At 36.4% G+C, this 17,426-nt stretch overlaps 2 protein-coding genes and 1 long non-coding RNA gene across 5 annotated transcripts; 2 read left to right on the forward strand and 1 right to left on the reverse strand.

The window, feature by feature from the left end:
• Positions 1-3,814: 3,814 nt before the first annotated feature.
• Positions 3,815-4,474, reverse strand: LOC142519631 (uncharacterized). The gene has a single exon (XM_075622668.1). The coding sequence runs from the start codon at positions 4,472-4,474 to the stop codon at positions 3,815-3,817; it is 660 nt and encodes a 219-aa protein (XP_075478783.1).
• A 2,082-nt stretch (positions 4,475-6,556) lies between these two features.
• LOC142517783 (azadirone synthase LFS-like) lies at positions 6,557-16,936 on the forward strand. 3 transcript variants are annotated; one of them, XM_075620235.1, is made up of 11 exons: positions 6,557-6,761; positions 7,816-8,008; positions 8,545-8,625; positions 13,817-13,868; positions 14,194-14,315; positions 14,484-14,581; positions 14,675-14,736; positions 15,264-15,320; positions 15,457-15,502; positions 15,791-15,870; positions 16,691-16,936. In XM_075620235.1, the coding sequence occupies exons 1-11, from the start codon at positions 6,684-6,686 to the stop codon at positions 16,752-16,754; spliced, it is 933 nt and encodes a 310-aa protein (XP_075476350.1). In that variant the 5' UTR covers positions 6,557-6,683; the 3' UTR covers positions 16,755-16,936. The 3 variants fall into 3 exon arrangements, with proteins under 3 accessions (XP_075476350.1, XP_075476351.1, XP_075476352.1); XM_075620236.1 differs by having other exon boundaries at positions 16,622-16,735; XM_075620237.1 differs by lacking the exon at positions 6,557-6,761 and adding an exon at positions 6,801-6,922.
• Positions 6,810-7,642, forward strand: LOC142517784 (uncharacterized). The gene is made up of 2 exons (XR_012813390.1): positions 6,810-6,935; positions 7,001-7,642. It is a non-coding gene; the product is annotated as an uncharacterized LOC142517784 (long non-coding RNA).
• Positions 16,937-17,426: the final 490 nt, after the last annotated feature.

Here is a 17,426-nt window from a genome sequence, read left to right on the forward strand (position 1 = left end):
AACGAATATCAAGGTTATATTTATACGAATACATTATCATAATTTTCATCATAAGCATGTTGAAACGAATACGAACAAAATACAAACATTGCACTGAAAATCATCTCTTTTTCATGACTTACTGATCAGTCCCCTATATGTTACTCTTTTAAGGGGCGAGGCCAAAAGAACGGTTATTATATCCCACCGCGTCAGGGTAAAAATATATTAAATATCGGAATTTTCTTGCCATTTCTAATTCGAATCATTACAGTGCATTTCAAAGATTTCAAACATTATAACCAATATCAAACAACAAATTTTTCAAAGGTTTTCATAACAAATAGGAATGAATATATGATGCTGATCGAATTTCAAGAAACATACATAGCGTATTTTTAAGCAATTGTGGACATACCTACGAAGAACAATTATGTGGATATATATATCGAGTAGTACACTTATGAAATGCAAGTGTACGTAATATTTTAGCAAAAGCCCACTTACTTGATTATTATCTTCAAAAATTTGAGGGAATGATAACTAAAATTCGAATACGAAAGCTGCTGGATTGCCTCAAAATGGTCAGGAACTCGGCTGTTGTAGGTGCTTCGAAAATAGCTGCTAGGGAGCTCGAAAGTATGGCTATTTTTCTACTGAAATTTTCAGAATGTTTGTGAATGTTTTGTGCCTTCTTTTTGGTCATCATGCATGGTATTTATAGGCTCGTTGAGATGAGATGAAAAGGCTCCCATTCAAGGCCATCACATCCATGTTTATGGCCTCCTTAAGGGCTTTAAACACCATTAAAAGGATGCTATGGCTCTTAAAATTCAGCTACCATTAAAAGTCTGTTATAACTCTTCAAATTCAGCTTTGAATTCATGGATTGAATGTAATTTAAAGGCTTGGCTTGTGTGGTTAATTTCAGGTCACAACATCATTCCTACCTTATGAGAAGTTTCATCCTCGAAACTTGGCTATACCCGATCTTCAAAGAGATAAGGGTATTGCTCTCGCATCTTTTCTTCCAACTCCCAAGTAGCTTCTTTTTCGGTGTGATTGGACCATTATACTTTGACATATGGAATAGTTCGTCGCCTCAGTAATTTGTATTTGTTATCCACAATTCAAATTGAAACTTCCTTGTACTTCAGTTCTTCATTTAGATTGCCTTCAACGAGGAGTGGTCCAGCCTCCAGAATATGACTTGGATTGAAAATATATTTTCTTAGCTGCGAAACGTAGAAAACATTGTGGATTCTTGACATATCGGGTGGAACTGCTAATCTGTAAGCAAGTTTTCCCACTTTCTCAAGAATTTCGAAAGGTCCAACATATCTGGGATTCAGTTTTCCAGCTTCATTGAATCGGATTACACCTTTCATGGGTGACACTTTCACATATAATTTTTCACCCACTTTAAATACTACGGGTCTTTTTTCAGGTCAGCGCATCTTTTTTATCGATCTTGTGCAGTTTTTAGTCTCTCCTTGATTATAGCAATTTTATCCACTGTTTCTTGGATCAGCTCGGGTCCAACGATGGCCTTTTTTCCTACTTCATCCCAATATATTGGTGATCGACACTTCCGTCCATACAGAGCTTCGTATGGTGCCATTCCAATACTGTTGTGATAACTATTATTGTATGCGAACTCGATAGGGCAGATGTTCACTCCAATTACCACTGAAGTCTAGAGCACATGCTCTCAGCATGTCCTCAAGAGTTTGTATTGTCCTCTCAGTTTGGCCATCAGTTTGATGGTGATATGCCGTACAAAGAGTAACTTTAGTCCTCATAACTTGTTGAAAGCTCTTCCAAAAACGAGATGCAAATCTAGGATCTCTGTCGGATAGTATGCTAATTGGAACTCCATGTAATCGTACGATATCATTCATGTACAAGGTGGCCAGTTTATCCATATTATAATTCATGCGGACTTCTTGAGTCTGTCTACGATTACCCATATTCCATCATGACCTTGTCTCGACTTTGGTAAAACGACTACAAAGTCCATGGAAATATGTTCTCATTTCCATTCTGGGATTTCTAATTGTTCAAGAAGTCCACCAGGTCTCTGGTGTTCTGCTTTGACTTGTTGGCACACGTGACACTTAGAGACAAACACTGCAACGTCCTTTTTCATTCCACTCCACCAGAAGCTTTTCTTCAAATCTTTGTACATTTTGGTACTGCTAGGATGGACTGAAAATTTTGACTTGTGTGCTTCAGACATGACTTCCTGTGGAACATTTTCAATGTCAGGTACACACAATCGTCCTTTCATCCACACAACTCCCTTGCCATCTGTCTGGAGATCCGATGATTTTCCTTCTTCAGCTTGTTGTTTCAGTTTCACTAAAGTGGGGTCTCGATCTTGACTTATCTTGATCGTTTCTCGGAGGCATGGTTGCGCTGAAAGTGATGCTAGGATTACTTTGCCCATATTGTTCCGACTCAAAGCATCAGATACCTTGTTTGCCTTTCCCAGATGATAGCTTATCATCAAGTCGTAACCTTTCAGGAGTTCGATCCATCGTCTCTGCTGCATATTCAGTTCTTTTTGAGTGAACAAATATTTGAGGCTTTGATTATCAGTGAAAATCTCACACTTGGCTCCATAAAGATAATGTCTCCATATTTTTAGTGCGAACACCACTGCAATTAGTTCGAGGTCATGCGTCGGATAGTTTTGCTCATATGGTTTTAGCTGTCTTGAAGCATAGGCAATTACTTTTCCATCTTGCATGAGCACACATCCTAAACCTCCTTTTGAAAAATTATTGTAGATGGTGAAATCTTTTCTTTCAGTTGGCAATATCAATACCGGAGTAGAGGCAAGTTTCTATTTCAAGGTCTCGAAGCTTTGTTCACATTCTTCACTCCATTGAAACTTAGAGTTCTTTTGCGTGAGTTTAGTGAAGGGTATGGCTATTGAAGAGAATCCTTCAACAAATTTTCGATAATAGCCTGCTAGTCCCAAGAAGCTTCGAATATCTATTACATTCTTTGGCCTCGACCAATCCATGATTGCTTCTACCTTCTTAGGATCCACATATACTCCTGCTGCTGATATTATGTGTCCCAAGAATGTGACGCTCTTTAGCAAGAATTCGCATTTATTGAACTTGGCGTACAGTTCCTTTTCTCTCAGCGTCTGGAGGGTGAGATGAAGATGTTCTTGTGGTCTTCCTCATTTGATGAATATACAAGAATATCGTCAATGAATACCACAAAAAACTTGTCAAGAAACGGTTTGAACACTCTGTTCATGAGATCCATGAATGCTGCTGGAGCGTTAATTAATCCGAACAGCATTACCATGAAATCATAGTGTCCATACCTTGTTCTGAAGGTTGTTTTCTGAATATCGTCTATTTTGAACTTTAGTTGGTGGTAGCCTGACCTTAAGTCGAGCTTGGAAAATATTGTAGCTCCTTTGAGTTGGTCAAACAAATCATCGATCCTTGGAAGTGGGTACTTATTCCTGATTGTGATCTTATTCAGTTCCATGTAATCAATACACAATCTCATATTTTCGTCCTTTTTCTTTACAAGACAGGAGCTCCCCACGGAGATGCGCTTGGTCGGATTTGCTTCTTATCCAGTAATTCTTGAAGTTGTTCTTTGAGTTCTTTCAACTCTTCTGGAGCCATTCGGTACGGCGCCTTTGAGATTGGTGTAGCATTGGGGACTAAATTAATCTCAAACTCCACTTCGCGATCGGGGATTGTGCCGGGAAGTTATTCAGGAAAGACATCCGGAAACTCTTGTACTACCGGAATCTCTTCTAGTGCAAGTGTGATTTCTTCCTTTACCTCGCTTAACATAGCTAGGTAAACTTCTTCTCCACTATGGCTTTCCAAGCTTGGGAAGCAGATAGTAAGGATTCATGTTTCTTGACTTTGCCATAATAAACGATTTTTTCTTGGTTCGGAGCCCTTAGTTTGACGTTCCTCAAGCGACAATCAACAATTGCATGATTTTTTGATAGCCAATTCATTCCTAGAATGGCGTCGAACTCCGCCATGTTTAATTGAATCAATTCAGCTTGAAATATGTGTTCATTGATACAGATCTTACAATCTCTGTGCACCCTATGTGTTTCAATTATCTTACTAGTAGGAGTTGCTACTCTAAAGGGTTCGACAAGTATCTCAGGTATAAGCCTTAATTTCTTAGTGAACCTCTTATATATGAACGAATGAGTGGCACCACAATCAAACAATACATAAGCTGGCATTTCATTGATTAGAATGATACCTGCCACGACATCGTTTGAGTCATCTGCCTCTGTCTGAGTTATTGCAAACACACAAGCGTTAGGCTTATTTTCCTTTGGTTTTTCGGGGGTAGTATCAGTATTTGACCATGTCCCTTTCTTCAGATCAGGACAATCAGCAATTCGATGTCCCAACTTCCCACAATTGAAGCATGCACCAGCCTTCCTACGACATTCCCCAGAATGGCGGTTATTGCAGACATGACACATCTTGGCCTCTTGATAGGTTGGACTGGACGAAGCACCTTTGAATGTCCCACTGGATTGATTTGTCCACAATATTTAGGGTTATATCATTATAAATATAATATATATAAATTTTAATATTAAATAAAATCAATAAGATATATGGAATCATTTCCGTAACAACGTCTAAAGAATCATAATATAATACTAACATTTCTTGTAATTCGTCTAATATAAGTCTGTGATCTAAAAAAGCACATAAAATATTTCAGGAATTTTTAAAAAATATTTTCTCATTTTGTTGTTATGACATAAATACATTGAACTAAAAGTATCATCACTAGATTTAATATGTTCACTAAAAATACATGTAATATTGCAACAATGTGTTAAAACTAAATTAGAAGTATGATAATAAATATCGGATAATTGGTCACTATATCATTAAAAACTTTTAAAGTTTCACACATACTAATTCATATGTTTCATTAATTTGAAAATAAATAAATATCACGAGTTTGAAAAGTTGATACAAAATATACATAATAAATATTTATATTCAAAAGAGGATAATAACAATTCATATGTTGAATTCCAACTAGTTGGAATGTCTTGTGCAAACCGTTCAGGCCTTATATCATTTATTATGAAAATTTTGGCTCATTATTTCATAATTTGGGGATGTGTCTATAGATAATGAATTCATAATTGGTTGAATACGTGATTCTAAATATTTTAGTTCATCTTGAACACATAAATTTAAAATATGATATATGCACCTAATATAAAAAGATTTACCACCTAGTTATTTTTTACATATTTGAATAAGATTACTAATACTAAAAGTATTTGAATTAGCATTATGAAAAGAAATTTAAAAAAACTTGAAAAGTTATACCATATTTTTCTAAAATAATATAAACTGAGAAATATTTTGTGTCGTATATTTTCCATTAAAACATCTATATACAAGTAATTTTTTTAATTTTCCAAAAACTATCAATCCAATGACATGTAATACTTATTTATGAACAATTTTATCAATGATCACTCTAAATATTCGAACACAAAGAAATTTTATCAATGATCACTCTAAATATTCGAACACAATGAATAATTTTTTAAGTGTGTATTTCGTGAAATACATCTAATAGAAGGATTTGCACTTACAAAAAATCAATTTTCAAAAGATTTGATCACTAAATCTTAAATAAAATTATTCTGCTGCACAAAATTTCTTTGTTTCTTATCTAAATTTAGTTTCAAAAAATTTAAAAGTTGAGAATCGTTAGTCGATTGAGAAGAGGATGTCGAATGAAAACAGCCAATACCGATTTCCACCGGATGATTTTTCCCGACGTTCATTAAGGTTTCATAACTACTTTCTTATAGAAATTTGTAACTTTTTGAACAATATTTGTATTTGGCTTGCAAATCACCAGAGGAAAGCTTTGCCTTACGACTTGATCTGGCTCTAGCCATATACATAAATATGAAATTGAAGTAATTATGAAAATAAATCAACAATTTACGATAAATCAATAATCATTACTTGATATTTTGATAATCAAGAAAAAATTGATAAATAGATGTTAAAATTCAGAGAAGTTTGTGTGAAAAAAATGAAAGGGATCAGTAAATTTATAGAGAGAAAATCAGACAAAAAATTCAACAGTTGATCCACCGGTGTGGGTTGAATCGATGGGTCGACTGTTGCACAACGGCCATGTCATCGTGACCGTTGAGTTCAAAGTAGATAATTTTAAAAAATTATCAAACAGTCGACCCGAGCCTCCGGTTTGACAAACGGTCACTAAATCGAGATCGTTGATTTTCAATGACTACTTCATCAGATGATCATGATGGTTGATTTAAAATATAAAAAAAAATTAAAAATAACTTACACATCGAGTCGAACCTGTCCAACCCTACGGGTCGACGTGTTTTCAACGTGTAAATCATAACTGGACCTTCTTAGCACGGTTCCCAATCAAACTGGACCGTGGATCACATGTCGGTTCAAATTCGGGTCAAAAGTCTACCTACCATATTGAGAGGGCCCGCGTGTCAGTATATATACTTTTTGTTGGTACCAAATATTATATTGTATACTTGTAATGCTGACTTTAAGCAAGTTTCCATTTCCTTAGGCGCATGCGTCTGCATCATCACTTGTATAAAATATATTCATTTGGTATCTTACGCTGTGTTTGATATCTAACTGAAGGGGGAAATGGCTGAGGCTGTTGAGCTTCCGATGATTGACCTCGCTTGTTCCGACTGCAACGCCTCCGCTCGTTCCATTCGAAAGGTCTCTAATTCCAATGTGTTTCAACTAATTTTTTTTTTTTTTTGTGACAATTTTTTATGATTGCTGCGAGTTTGGGTTAGATTCAAATTACAGTAAGTTCTTAGCTGTGCAACTGATGTGATATAGCACTTTCGGGAGCTCTCCAATTGATCTTGATATCAGTATGTTATGCTGGTCAATTGTTCTTGTATTTCGCTTCCTTAAAATTTCTTCTTGTTTTTTGGCTTCTGTGTGGACAGTGGATGGCGAAATTCTTTGAGAAAAGAAAAGTTTGACTTTTGGTGATAATAAGATTCTTGTAACATGGAAAGTTGAAACTTGGGAAAAGCCCCATCAACTAAGAGCATGAGTATTTTTTTAACAATACTATGTTTTTTTTTTATATGAACCCGCTCACAAGTGATGAAACCTGAAACAAATAAATGGAATGGAACCCGAAGACCCATAGGTTTGCATTGAAAATCTCGACCACTACCTAAGAGCTAAGAACCTTGGTATGGTTGCAGGCGCCACAATTGGTGTTGAAAATCTCAATTGCTAAGTCAAGAATGAAAGCCACGGAGATCTTATTATGTGGGAGTATCAAATTAATAGAAATATTTATTTTACAGTATGTTCTCATGATGTAATGCTTTTTCTCCCTACTTTGTACATTTAGACATGGTTTTGATGCTATGCTAGAATTTTGATTGGTACTTAATGGATTTTGTTTCTCCTTCTGCTTTCGTAAATGTTACAGCCTCTAGTATAGGGGGTGTAGCCTGTAAGTTTACACGTATCAATTAGTATATGTATTTTATTTTTTTATATTTTCCACGTTCTCTATGGTTACACAAATTATGTGGAGCAAAAAAAAATTTAGAAGGAAACGAAAAACTAGATTTTTTTTTGCCGCGTAAAAGAAGCATGTGCTAAAGTATTTTTTTCTTGAAAAAAGAATATGAAAATCATAAAGTGGTTAGATGACCTATTGACTATACTATAGATGCTAGATTTTCGTGTTTGCCACTTGAATTTTTATTAATACCTTCTCATGCCATGAATGCTGATACAGGCATGCACGGAATACGGTTTCTTTTACCTTGTAAATCATGGTGTCGAGGAATCCTTGTTGCAGAAAGTGCTCGAAGGAAACAAAATGTTTTTTTCCCTTTGCCTTGAAGAGAAGATGAAACTGGCTCGCAAGAACCATAGAGGTTACACGCCACTTTATGTTGAAAAGCTGGACTCTTCTGCCAGTTCAAGAGGTTTTGATGCTTATGAATCTACTATCTTACGTTTGTTTTAATGGACCCTAAAGAGAGGTGAAGCCATAGAGTCTTGTGCTATCAGGATTACGTTTGTTTTTGTGCTTTTTATGTGCGATACCTCATCCATAAAACTTCTCTTGATACCCGTTATATATGCTATAGCACCCACTCATACTTTTCTTTGAGAAAATCCTTCAATTTACTTCCAAGTACAGCCAACTAAGATTGAGCAGGATGGTGTTCCAAATAAAATGATCTGAGATCAATTGAAGAAAACCATGAAAATCTAAACAAGTCGTTTGGATAGTAAAGATATATATTTTATCCAATTGATTTTTGTTGTTGTGTTAGGTACTGTTAGTCTGGGGATGTATTTTAAAATGGTAATCACAAGTGCTGTTTTCATTTGATAATTTGGTGCTTCTGAAGTTAGAGAAGGTGCTAGGGACTTTGATACCTTTTGTGTAGAATGATATGAAGGTGGACAGTTTTATTAAGCTCTGGACTGACTCTCTACTACTATAATTGTGCAGGTGACTCAAAAGAGAGTTTCTACATTGGTCCTCTTGAAGATACACCATCTCATGGGAACCTGAACCAGTGGCCATCAGATGGTATTTGCCATCTTTTTTGCCCATCATCTCTGGTTTTCTTGAAATTCAATCATTTAAACCTTTGTCCCTCAACTAAATAATCAATTTATGGTTTTATTTTAAAACCCATTGTGTTGAGCTTTGATCAGTGAATTCCAATAACAACTGATACAGAGCAACAAAGCTGAATACGTGAGACAAGTTAAAGAAGATATGGGCCTATTAGGATGAAAGCTAATGGGCTGGGCTAATTTGATAAGTGGGCTGGATTTTAGTTAACTAACTTGTATATAATCAGTTGAGAGTTCAGTTAGCAAAAGGCATCATCTTCTTCGTTTCAACTTCACCTCTGTATCTCTGTAATTGCTTGGCTTGTTCATAGTTCCTCAATAAAATTCTTCGCTCCGAGTTCTGAAGTGGATGTAGGCAATTTAAGCCGAACCACTATAAATTCATGTGTTCTTTTACTTTCGAATATCCATCGTTCTTAGTGCATTTTTGTGATTCACGGTTTATCATTCTTGATCTGATTTGGGAAGTCTTGAGTAATTGTGTAAGGCTCAATTTCACAACAAACTGGTATCAGAGCTCAGGTTCTTAGTGCTTCTCGGCGGTAATATCAAGAATGGGAATTCCTCATGTAGAGATTGAGAGGTTTGATGGCAAGACAGATTTCTCGATATGGCGGAAGAGGATGAAGGCAATCCTGGTACAAATGAAGGTTGCCAAAGCTCTTGAAGGGGAAAAACAGTTGCCAACAACACTCACACTCGATCAGAAGGCAGAGATTCTGGAGCAAGCATACAACACTCTGATTCTGCACTTAAGTGACCGTGTTCTACGTGAAGTTGATAAAGAAACCAGTGCAGCTGGTGTATGGCTAAAATTAGAACAACTATACATGACAAACACACTTTACAATTGAATCCATCTTAAAGGGAAATTATTCGGATTCAAGATGATGGAAGAAAATTCCATTGAAGACAATCTTGATGAATTCAATAAGATCATTATTGCTCTGGAAAATCTTGCTATTAACATCGAAGATGAGGACAAAGCAGTATTGATCATGAACTCTCTACCGAAATCTTATGAGATCTTTGTTAACACAATGAAGTTTTCAAGAGATAATATATCTCTTGATGAGGTTGTGACTGCCATTAGAGCCAAAGAAAGTCAAGAAAGGAAGGGAAAGATTGATAAGACGGTGAAGGGTTGACAATGAGAGGAAGGCCTGAAAAGAGATACAATACTCAAAAGAAAAGGAGTTGAACCAGATCAAAATCTCGAACAAGACTGAAATGTTTCCACTGCCATAGAGAAGGGCATTTCAAGCGAGATAGTCCTGAGAGAAAACACAAAGGAAAAGCAAAGGAAGATGAGTCAGGTAATCAAGCAATGCTCTCTGATGGGTATGAGAGCTCTGATGTGCTAACAGTCTCAACATTCCATAATGATGAGGACTGGATATTAGACTCAGGCTGTACATATCACATGACTCCAAATAAGGACTGGTTCGAGCAACTAGACAACTATGAGAGAGGTAAAGTGGTAATGGGTAATGATGCTGAATGTACCATTGCTGGAATCGGATCAATAAAGATCAGAATGAAAGATGGCACATGTAAAACACTCACTGATGTGCGATATGTTCCAGGCCTAAGGAGAAATCTGATATCTCTTGGAAGCTTAGATGCCAAAGGCTACTCCTACAAAGCAGAAGGTGGAATAATGAATGTAAGCTCTGGGTCACTGGTTATTATGAAAGGAGTCAAGCAAAATGGCTTATATGTACTGCAGGGAAAAACAATTTTCCCATCCTCAAGCTTAGCTACAAAAGTTCAACAGGATATGACCAGAGTTTGGCACCTGAGGCTTGGCCATGTAAGCCAAAGAGGTATTGATGAATTAAAGAAACAAGGTGCATTTGGAAATGATGAGGTTGATAGGCTGAGTTTCTGTGAACATTGTGTGCTAGGCAAACAAACTAGAGTGAAGTTTGACACTGCCAAACACACAACCAAAGGGACAGTAGACTACATACACTCGGACATTTGGGGGCCTGCCACTATCAACACATTAGGTGGAGCCAAATATTTTATCACCTTCATTGATGATTACTCAAGGAAGCTGTGGTTGTATGTCCTAAAACAGAAAAGTGAGGCTTTCAAAACTTTCAGACAGTGGAAAGCTTTAATAGAAAATCAAACAGGAAAGAGAATCAAAAGGCTCCGGACTGACAATGGATTAGAATACCTCAGTGATGAATTCACAGAATACTGCAAAGAACAAGGCATTGCTAGACACCAGACAGTTAAGCACACTCCTCAACAAAATGGTATTGCAGAAAGGATGAATTGAACCATCTTAGAAAGAGTTAGATGTATGCTAAAGTTTGCAAACTTAGAAAAGAACTTTTGGGGGGAGGCTGCATCCACAGCAGTACACCTGATCAATAGGTCACCATCAACAGCTCTAAGCTTCAAAACACCCGAGGAGGTGTGGTCTGGAAAGAAACTTGATTACGCAAATCTGAGGATCTTTGGGTGTCATGCCTATGTACATGTGAATGATGGTAAGCTTGAACCAAGGTCTAGGAAGTATATATTCTTGGGGTATCCTGATGGAACTAAAGGATACAGATGTTGGGCCAAGGATGGAATTAAATCTAAACTCATCACTAGCAGGGATGTAATTTTTAATGAACAAGAGATGTGGGATGATAAGCCTACTCAAACTGTTACAGAAAATGACAGAGGCACTATTGAAAATGAGGACAATCATGAAGCATCTGGAGATAAAAGAAAAATTACATCTACTATAAAGAAAGAGGTAATACAAACTCATCTCGAAGAAGAAGAAGAAGAAGAAGGAGAAGAGATTGAAGACCAAGAGGATCTAAGTCATTATCAGCTAGCGAGGGACAGACAAAGAAGAAATATAAAGCCTCCCAACAAGTTTGGATATGATGAAGTTACTGCCTATGCTCTTATGACGGCAGCAGATTTCATGAGCAATGAACCAAGAAACTACAAGGAACCCATGAGCAGTGATACATGTAAACTTTGGAAACTGGCTATGGATGATGAGATGAGATCTCTGAATAAGAATAACACGTGGGTTCTAGTCCAAAAACCAAAGAATCAAAGGATCATTGGAAGCAAATGGATATATAAGCTGAAAGAAGGAATCCCATGGGTGATGGATCCCAAATACAAAGCCAGACTAGTTGCTAAAGGTATGCACAACAAGAAGGCATAGACTTTAGAGAAATCTTCTCTCCCGTGGTGTAACATATATCAATAAGAATCCTGCTGTCAATGGTGGTTCATTATGATCTGAACTTAGAGCAAATGGATGTCAAGACAGCTTTCTTGCATGGTAATTTGGAGGAGACAATCTTCATGACTCAACCCGAGGGATATGCACTGGATAATGACAGAGATAAAGTGTGTCCACTATATGGCCTCAAACAAGGACTTAGACAATGGTACTTGAGATTTGATAAATTCATGACAGAAAATGGTTTTAAAAGAAGCGGTTATGATGCATGTTTCTATTACAAACATGTTCATAATTATGAGCAACTCTATCTGATTCTATATGTTGATGACATGCTCATAGCAAGCAACAAACAGAGTACCATAAACAATCTAAAGGGTCTTTTGGCTGCTGAGTTTGAAATGAAAGACATGGGTCAAGCTTCAAAAAATCTGGGGATGGAAATTCAAAGAAACAGATTGAAGGTAACTTTACACATTCCCCAGAGCAGCTATATCAACAGAGTACTGAATCGGTTTAACATGGCACATTCCAAACATGTTATAACCCCAATAGGAGCTCACATAAAACTATCAGTTGTGCAAAGTCCCACAACGCATGAAGGTATTGAACAGATGAAGGTAATACCTTATGCTAATGCAGTAGGGAGCATAATGTATGGGATGGTATGTACACGGCCCGATCTTGCCTATGCATCAAGCTTAGTCAGTAGGTTCATGTTAAATCCAGGACCAGAACACTGGCAAGCTGTCAAGTGGATACTCAGGTACCTAAAGGGCTCTCAAGATATTGGACTAACTTACACAAACAGGTGGAGTAATAGGGAGAAAGTTGAAGGCTATGTGGATTCAGACTTCGCTGGTGATCAAGACAGAAGGAAGTCTCAAACAGATTATGTTTTTACCCTCTACGGGAATACAATAAGCTGGAAAGCAAATCTACAACCCATAGTAGCCCTTTCAACTACTGAGGCAGAATATGTTGCTGCCACCGAAGCCTTTAAGGAGGCATTATGGATTAAAGGCATAATGGAAGAAATAGAAGGCAAGCAGACAGAAGCTGCCATATGGTGTGATAGTCAAGGGGCAGTTCAGTTAGCCAAGAATCCCTTACACCATGAAAGAACAAAACATATAGATGTGAGGCTTCATTTCATTCGAGACATAATAGCAAGTGGAAAAGTAAATATCAAGAAGGTTGCATCTGAAGACAATCCCTCTGATATGTTAACTAAAGTAGTTGCTGGAGACAAGTTTCAACATTGTCTAGCTCTACTTAAAGTTGGTAAACCTCCTTGAAGCAGGGGGTTTTGTGAACTCAGGGAGCGGAGGAGGTATTGAAATAATGATCAGGTGGAGATTTGTTGAGCTTTGATTAGTGCATTCCAATAACAACTGATACAGAGCAACAAAGCTGAATATGTGAGACAAGTTAAAGAAGATATGGGCCTATTAGGATGAAAGCTAATGGGCTGGGCTAATTAAGTGGGCTGGATATTAGTTAACTAACTTGTATATAATCAGTTGAGAATTCCGTTAGCAAAAGGCATCATCTTCTTCGTTTCAACTTCACCTCTGTATCTCTGTAATTGCTTGGCTTGTTCATAGTTCCTCAATAAAATTCTTCGCTCCGAGTTTTGAAATGGATGTAGGCAATTTAAGCCGAACCACTATAAATTCTTGTGTTCCTTTTACTTTCGAATATCTATCGTTCTTAGTGCATTTTTGTGATTCACGGTTTATCACTCTTGATCTGATTTGGGAAGTCTTGAGTAATTGTGGAAGGCTCAATTTCACAACACATTGTTTGCTGTCTTTTCCTTGTATGCGTTTTCCAGTTTCACCAAAATCCAATTAGTTTTGTTGTTTTCTTCCACAATGGGGGATGATATAGAACCAGTATGACCATAATTGTTTTTTGGGATCTCCAGAGGTTTTGCCAGGCTGGAGGTCTATCATGGAAGACTATTATGAACAGGTCATGTAAGTGTTGTCCCATCATTATTATTATATAATGGATCTTCATACTTGAGAACACCATGTCTGCAATTTTGAAATGGACATGAACATGTTCTGCGTTGTGTAGCTTGCTGCCCAATTAAATTTTTTTGTATAACTGCATTCCAAGACATGGTTCTTGAGTTTAATTGCGGTGTTGTCAAGTCTCATGAGCTGGAGATGCATGTAAAGTTACTGGCTATTGCATATATTAACTTTTCTGATCTGACTTTAGATGCAGCATTGGTAAATTTTTTATGGGGCATACTAGATTTCATTGACATGGCTCTTTCTGGATTCTCTGAGTTAGGAATGCTGGGAAAAGGCTTCTCAAATTATTTGCTATGGCACTGAACTTAGACAAAAACTTCTTCTATGATGTGGGGGCATTTAATCCACCAAATGCTTTTCTTCGCTTGTTACGTTATCCAGGTTTGATATAAGAATTCCATATATGATTTTGGGCTTAACTTTTAGGTAGCATTACTTTGTGAAATTATTGCTTTGAATAGCAGTTGAGGTAGTTGCCCTAATGTTATTAATTTTCCAGGGCGACTAAATATGAAGCAGGTTTTTTGTTCTTTACCATCTGGTTGACAGGCGAGTTAGGATCATCTGGTGAAGACATATATGGTGCTTCTGCTCATTCAGATTATGGCATGATAACTCTTTTGGCAACAGATGGTATACGTGGACTTCAGGAATGTTTGACTTGCTCATTTAATTATGTGGCTGTTTCTTTTTGTGCAGTAGTGGATGTTCAATGTGTTAACTAGCTAATTTGATGCTGGCAGATTTGCAAAGAAAAATTCAAGGAGCCTCGAGTGTGGGAAAATGTGCATCATGTCCCGGGGTTGGTTCACTGTTCTAGCTTCTTTTTATTGATGAATAACACCTTCATGCATGCAATTCTTCTGTGATATACTTATCTAACTTTTCATAATAGAAAATAAATTGGATCACAAGTGATATCTAACTTTTCATAATAGAAAATAAATTGGATCACAAGTGATATCTAACTTTTCATAATATCATTGTTTTAGCTTAGCTCAATGGAAAGAAAACCCTTTTCCTTATCCTCTCAAATAAAAATAGTCAAATAGGGTATGTAATGACTAGAAAGCTTGTTAGAACCAAATTTTGTCAGAAAGGAGTTCGTTTTGATTTTACTCCAACGAAGTAAGCTAAACTTAACTATTGCACATGATGATTTTGACACTTGAATCCCTAATAAATTGACATTAAAACACTTCAATGCTAGATGGAAATGTTGTTGCATTGATTATTATGAGGAAACATGGTATTAGTTTCTTTATATTTTGCAACTGTAGAGTGAAAACTTCATCGTACTTGGTTATTGTTTCGAAATTTGAACTGCAGGACTTTCATTGTTAACATTGGTGACATGATGGAGAGGTGGACAAATTCTCTGTTTCGGTAGCTATTCTCTTAAACTTCTTCCCCAGATGACATTCATTAATTTCCATTGGATATTCGGTCTAGCAGTTTTCATATTTATCTATCAAAAAGACCTCTTTCCATTGTTCTTTCTCTGCGCTGCCATATTGTGCAGGTCGACCTTGCATCGAGTAATGCCAACTGGTCAAGAGCGATATTCGGTATTTAGTTTTTCAACCGTCATCTTTGATTTATATGATTTTACATATTGCAAATCTTATTTCTAGACTTGAGTCGGTAATCGGTTGAAGGCGGTTTTATTTACCCTTCAAACATCCCATCAGATAACCATTACCTTCTATAATGACTGACCATCAACTGGTCAGTAGCATACTTTGCACCATCGTTTGTCAGTAATTTTTTTGGGGATTCCAACTGCAATTGTTTTTCATATTCTTATGTTATCCTTCTCTCAAAACAAATTTATCTCCAAACTTATATTGGATTAGGTGGCTTTCTTTTTTGATCCAAATCCCGATTGTGTGGTGGAATGCTTAAAGAGTTGCTGCGATGAATCAGCTCCTCCAAGGTATAGACAAGCATACTAAGTATCCTTGGCTGCCCAATATGAAAAAGTAGTAGCCAAAACCAGATGTTCATATTTAGCTTGTTTTTATGACCCCCCGCCTCTCTCTTTGGCTGGATCATTTTTTCACTAACCTGACTCACTGGCCATAGTTCGATCCAAAACCGAGATCTAAGTCTTTAATTTTTCCACGGCTAGTCTAATTTCGAGTATATTTGTATAAATCATTTGCTTTCATATGTTTAATTTGTCATCCAAGTATTTTTTGTTATTTGTTTGCTTTAGAAATCACTTGAAAAGGATGTCCACACCTGCTTTGATTCCTTGTTCATTAGGCCATTTGGAAGTTTGCTTTGAAAATTCCCATGAATGAGCTATAATAAGAAACCTGGGGATGAGTCTTTTTCATTCTAATTGACTTTTAACTTTTAAACTTTGCTGAAGAGCATAGCTTATGAGTGCAGTAAGGATCATTGTCTGTGACCAACACTAGAACATTCACTATAAAAAGTGTCGAAAATAACGTAATGGGCATATGCTCTGAAGGGGCTGAGAGGTTATTTTCTATTGAAACACGTGTGTGCGTTATTCATCAGTTGAACCCAAAACTATAGTGTATCTGCTTGAGATGTTGTTACGTCTACGTTTCAACAGTTGCATGCATCAGATGTGACTTGAAACCGACACTTGAGCGCGAAAAAAACAACAACTCGCCTCGAAGCAAATTATTTGGTCACATTTACTTGCGTTGTAGGATTGTCCAGGCAAGATTTTAGGTTCCCATGGGACTTGAAGACTAAGGTAACATTTTCTCGATCTACAGATTTCCTCCTATTCGCGCTGGCGACTACCTGGAGGAGCGTTTTAAGGTTACATATGGGTCATAAGACTCATATTTGATCGATCCCGTCGCATTCGGGGGCTTCTGGCGTAATGTTTCCTTCTAGAGTCTAAATATTTACATTGTATATTTTGAAAGGTATTGAAAAATTTGTTATAATCGTGTTTGATAATGTGTTTATGAATGCGGATTCAACGTTCGTTTTCTTAGAAACTATGTTTGTGTTTATGTTTTTAAAGTTGATAGTATTTATGTGTTCAAATTAATAGATTTTAAATTTTGTGATTTTTTTTATTTTAATTACTTAAACTGAAATATTAAGTATTATCTATTCATACTATCAATTAATTGTTAAACACTTTGTTGGGTCGGACCGGACCTATTGTACAAGATTTGTCTTGTTTATCTGGTCAACGTGATTTACACTATGAGATTTACCTATTGCATCGGTGAATACTAATTCTCCGTCATAAAATTATAATAATTTAATCGTTAAATCTCTAAAATAACTAATTTTTATATGTTATTTAAAAAATAAAAAAACCATAAATAACTCTCATATTTTCCAAAAAAATAGCCAAATATATTACAAATTTAAATGTATTTTTTTTACTTATTTAATTTTCAATCGAAATTAAATTTTGATGATCTTTTCAATTTCATACCTAAATAAAAATAACTATCGTCTCGAATCATTATGTTTCGTTAATTTTTGTAT

The sequence above is a fragment of the Primulina tabacum genome, chromosome 11 (assembly GCF_025594145.1).
Source record: "Primulina tabacum isolate GXHZ01 chromosome 11, ASM2559414v2, whole genome shotgun sequence".
Classification (NCBI taxonomy): Eukaryota; Viridiplantae; Streptophyta; class Magnoliopsida; order Lamiales; family Gesneriaceae; genus Primulina; species Primulina tabacum.

Coding starts and splice junctions, on each gene's coding strand:
- LOC142517783 (XM_075620235.1), top strand. CDS start 6,684: ATGGCTGAGGCTGTTGAGCTTCCGATGATTGACCTCGCTTGTTCCGAC. Junction 8,009..8,544: donor CTCTTCTGCCAGTTCAAGAG/GTTTTGATGCTT, acceptor ATAATTGTGCAG/GTGACTCAAAAGAGAGTTTC. Junction 14,737..15,263: donor AATGTGCATCATGTCCCGGG/GTTGGTTCACTG, acceptor TTTGAACTGCAG/GACTTTCATTGTTAACATTG.
- LOC142519631 (XM_075622668.1), bottom strand. CDS start 4,474: ATGTGTCATGTCTGCAATAACCGCCATTCTGGGGAATGTCGTAGGAAG.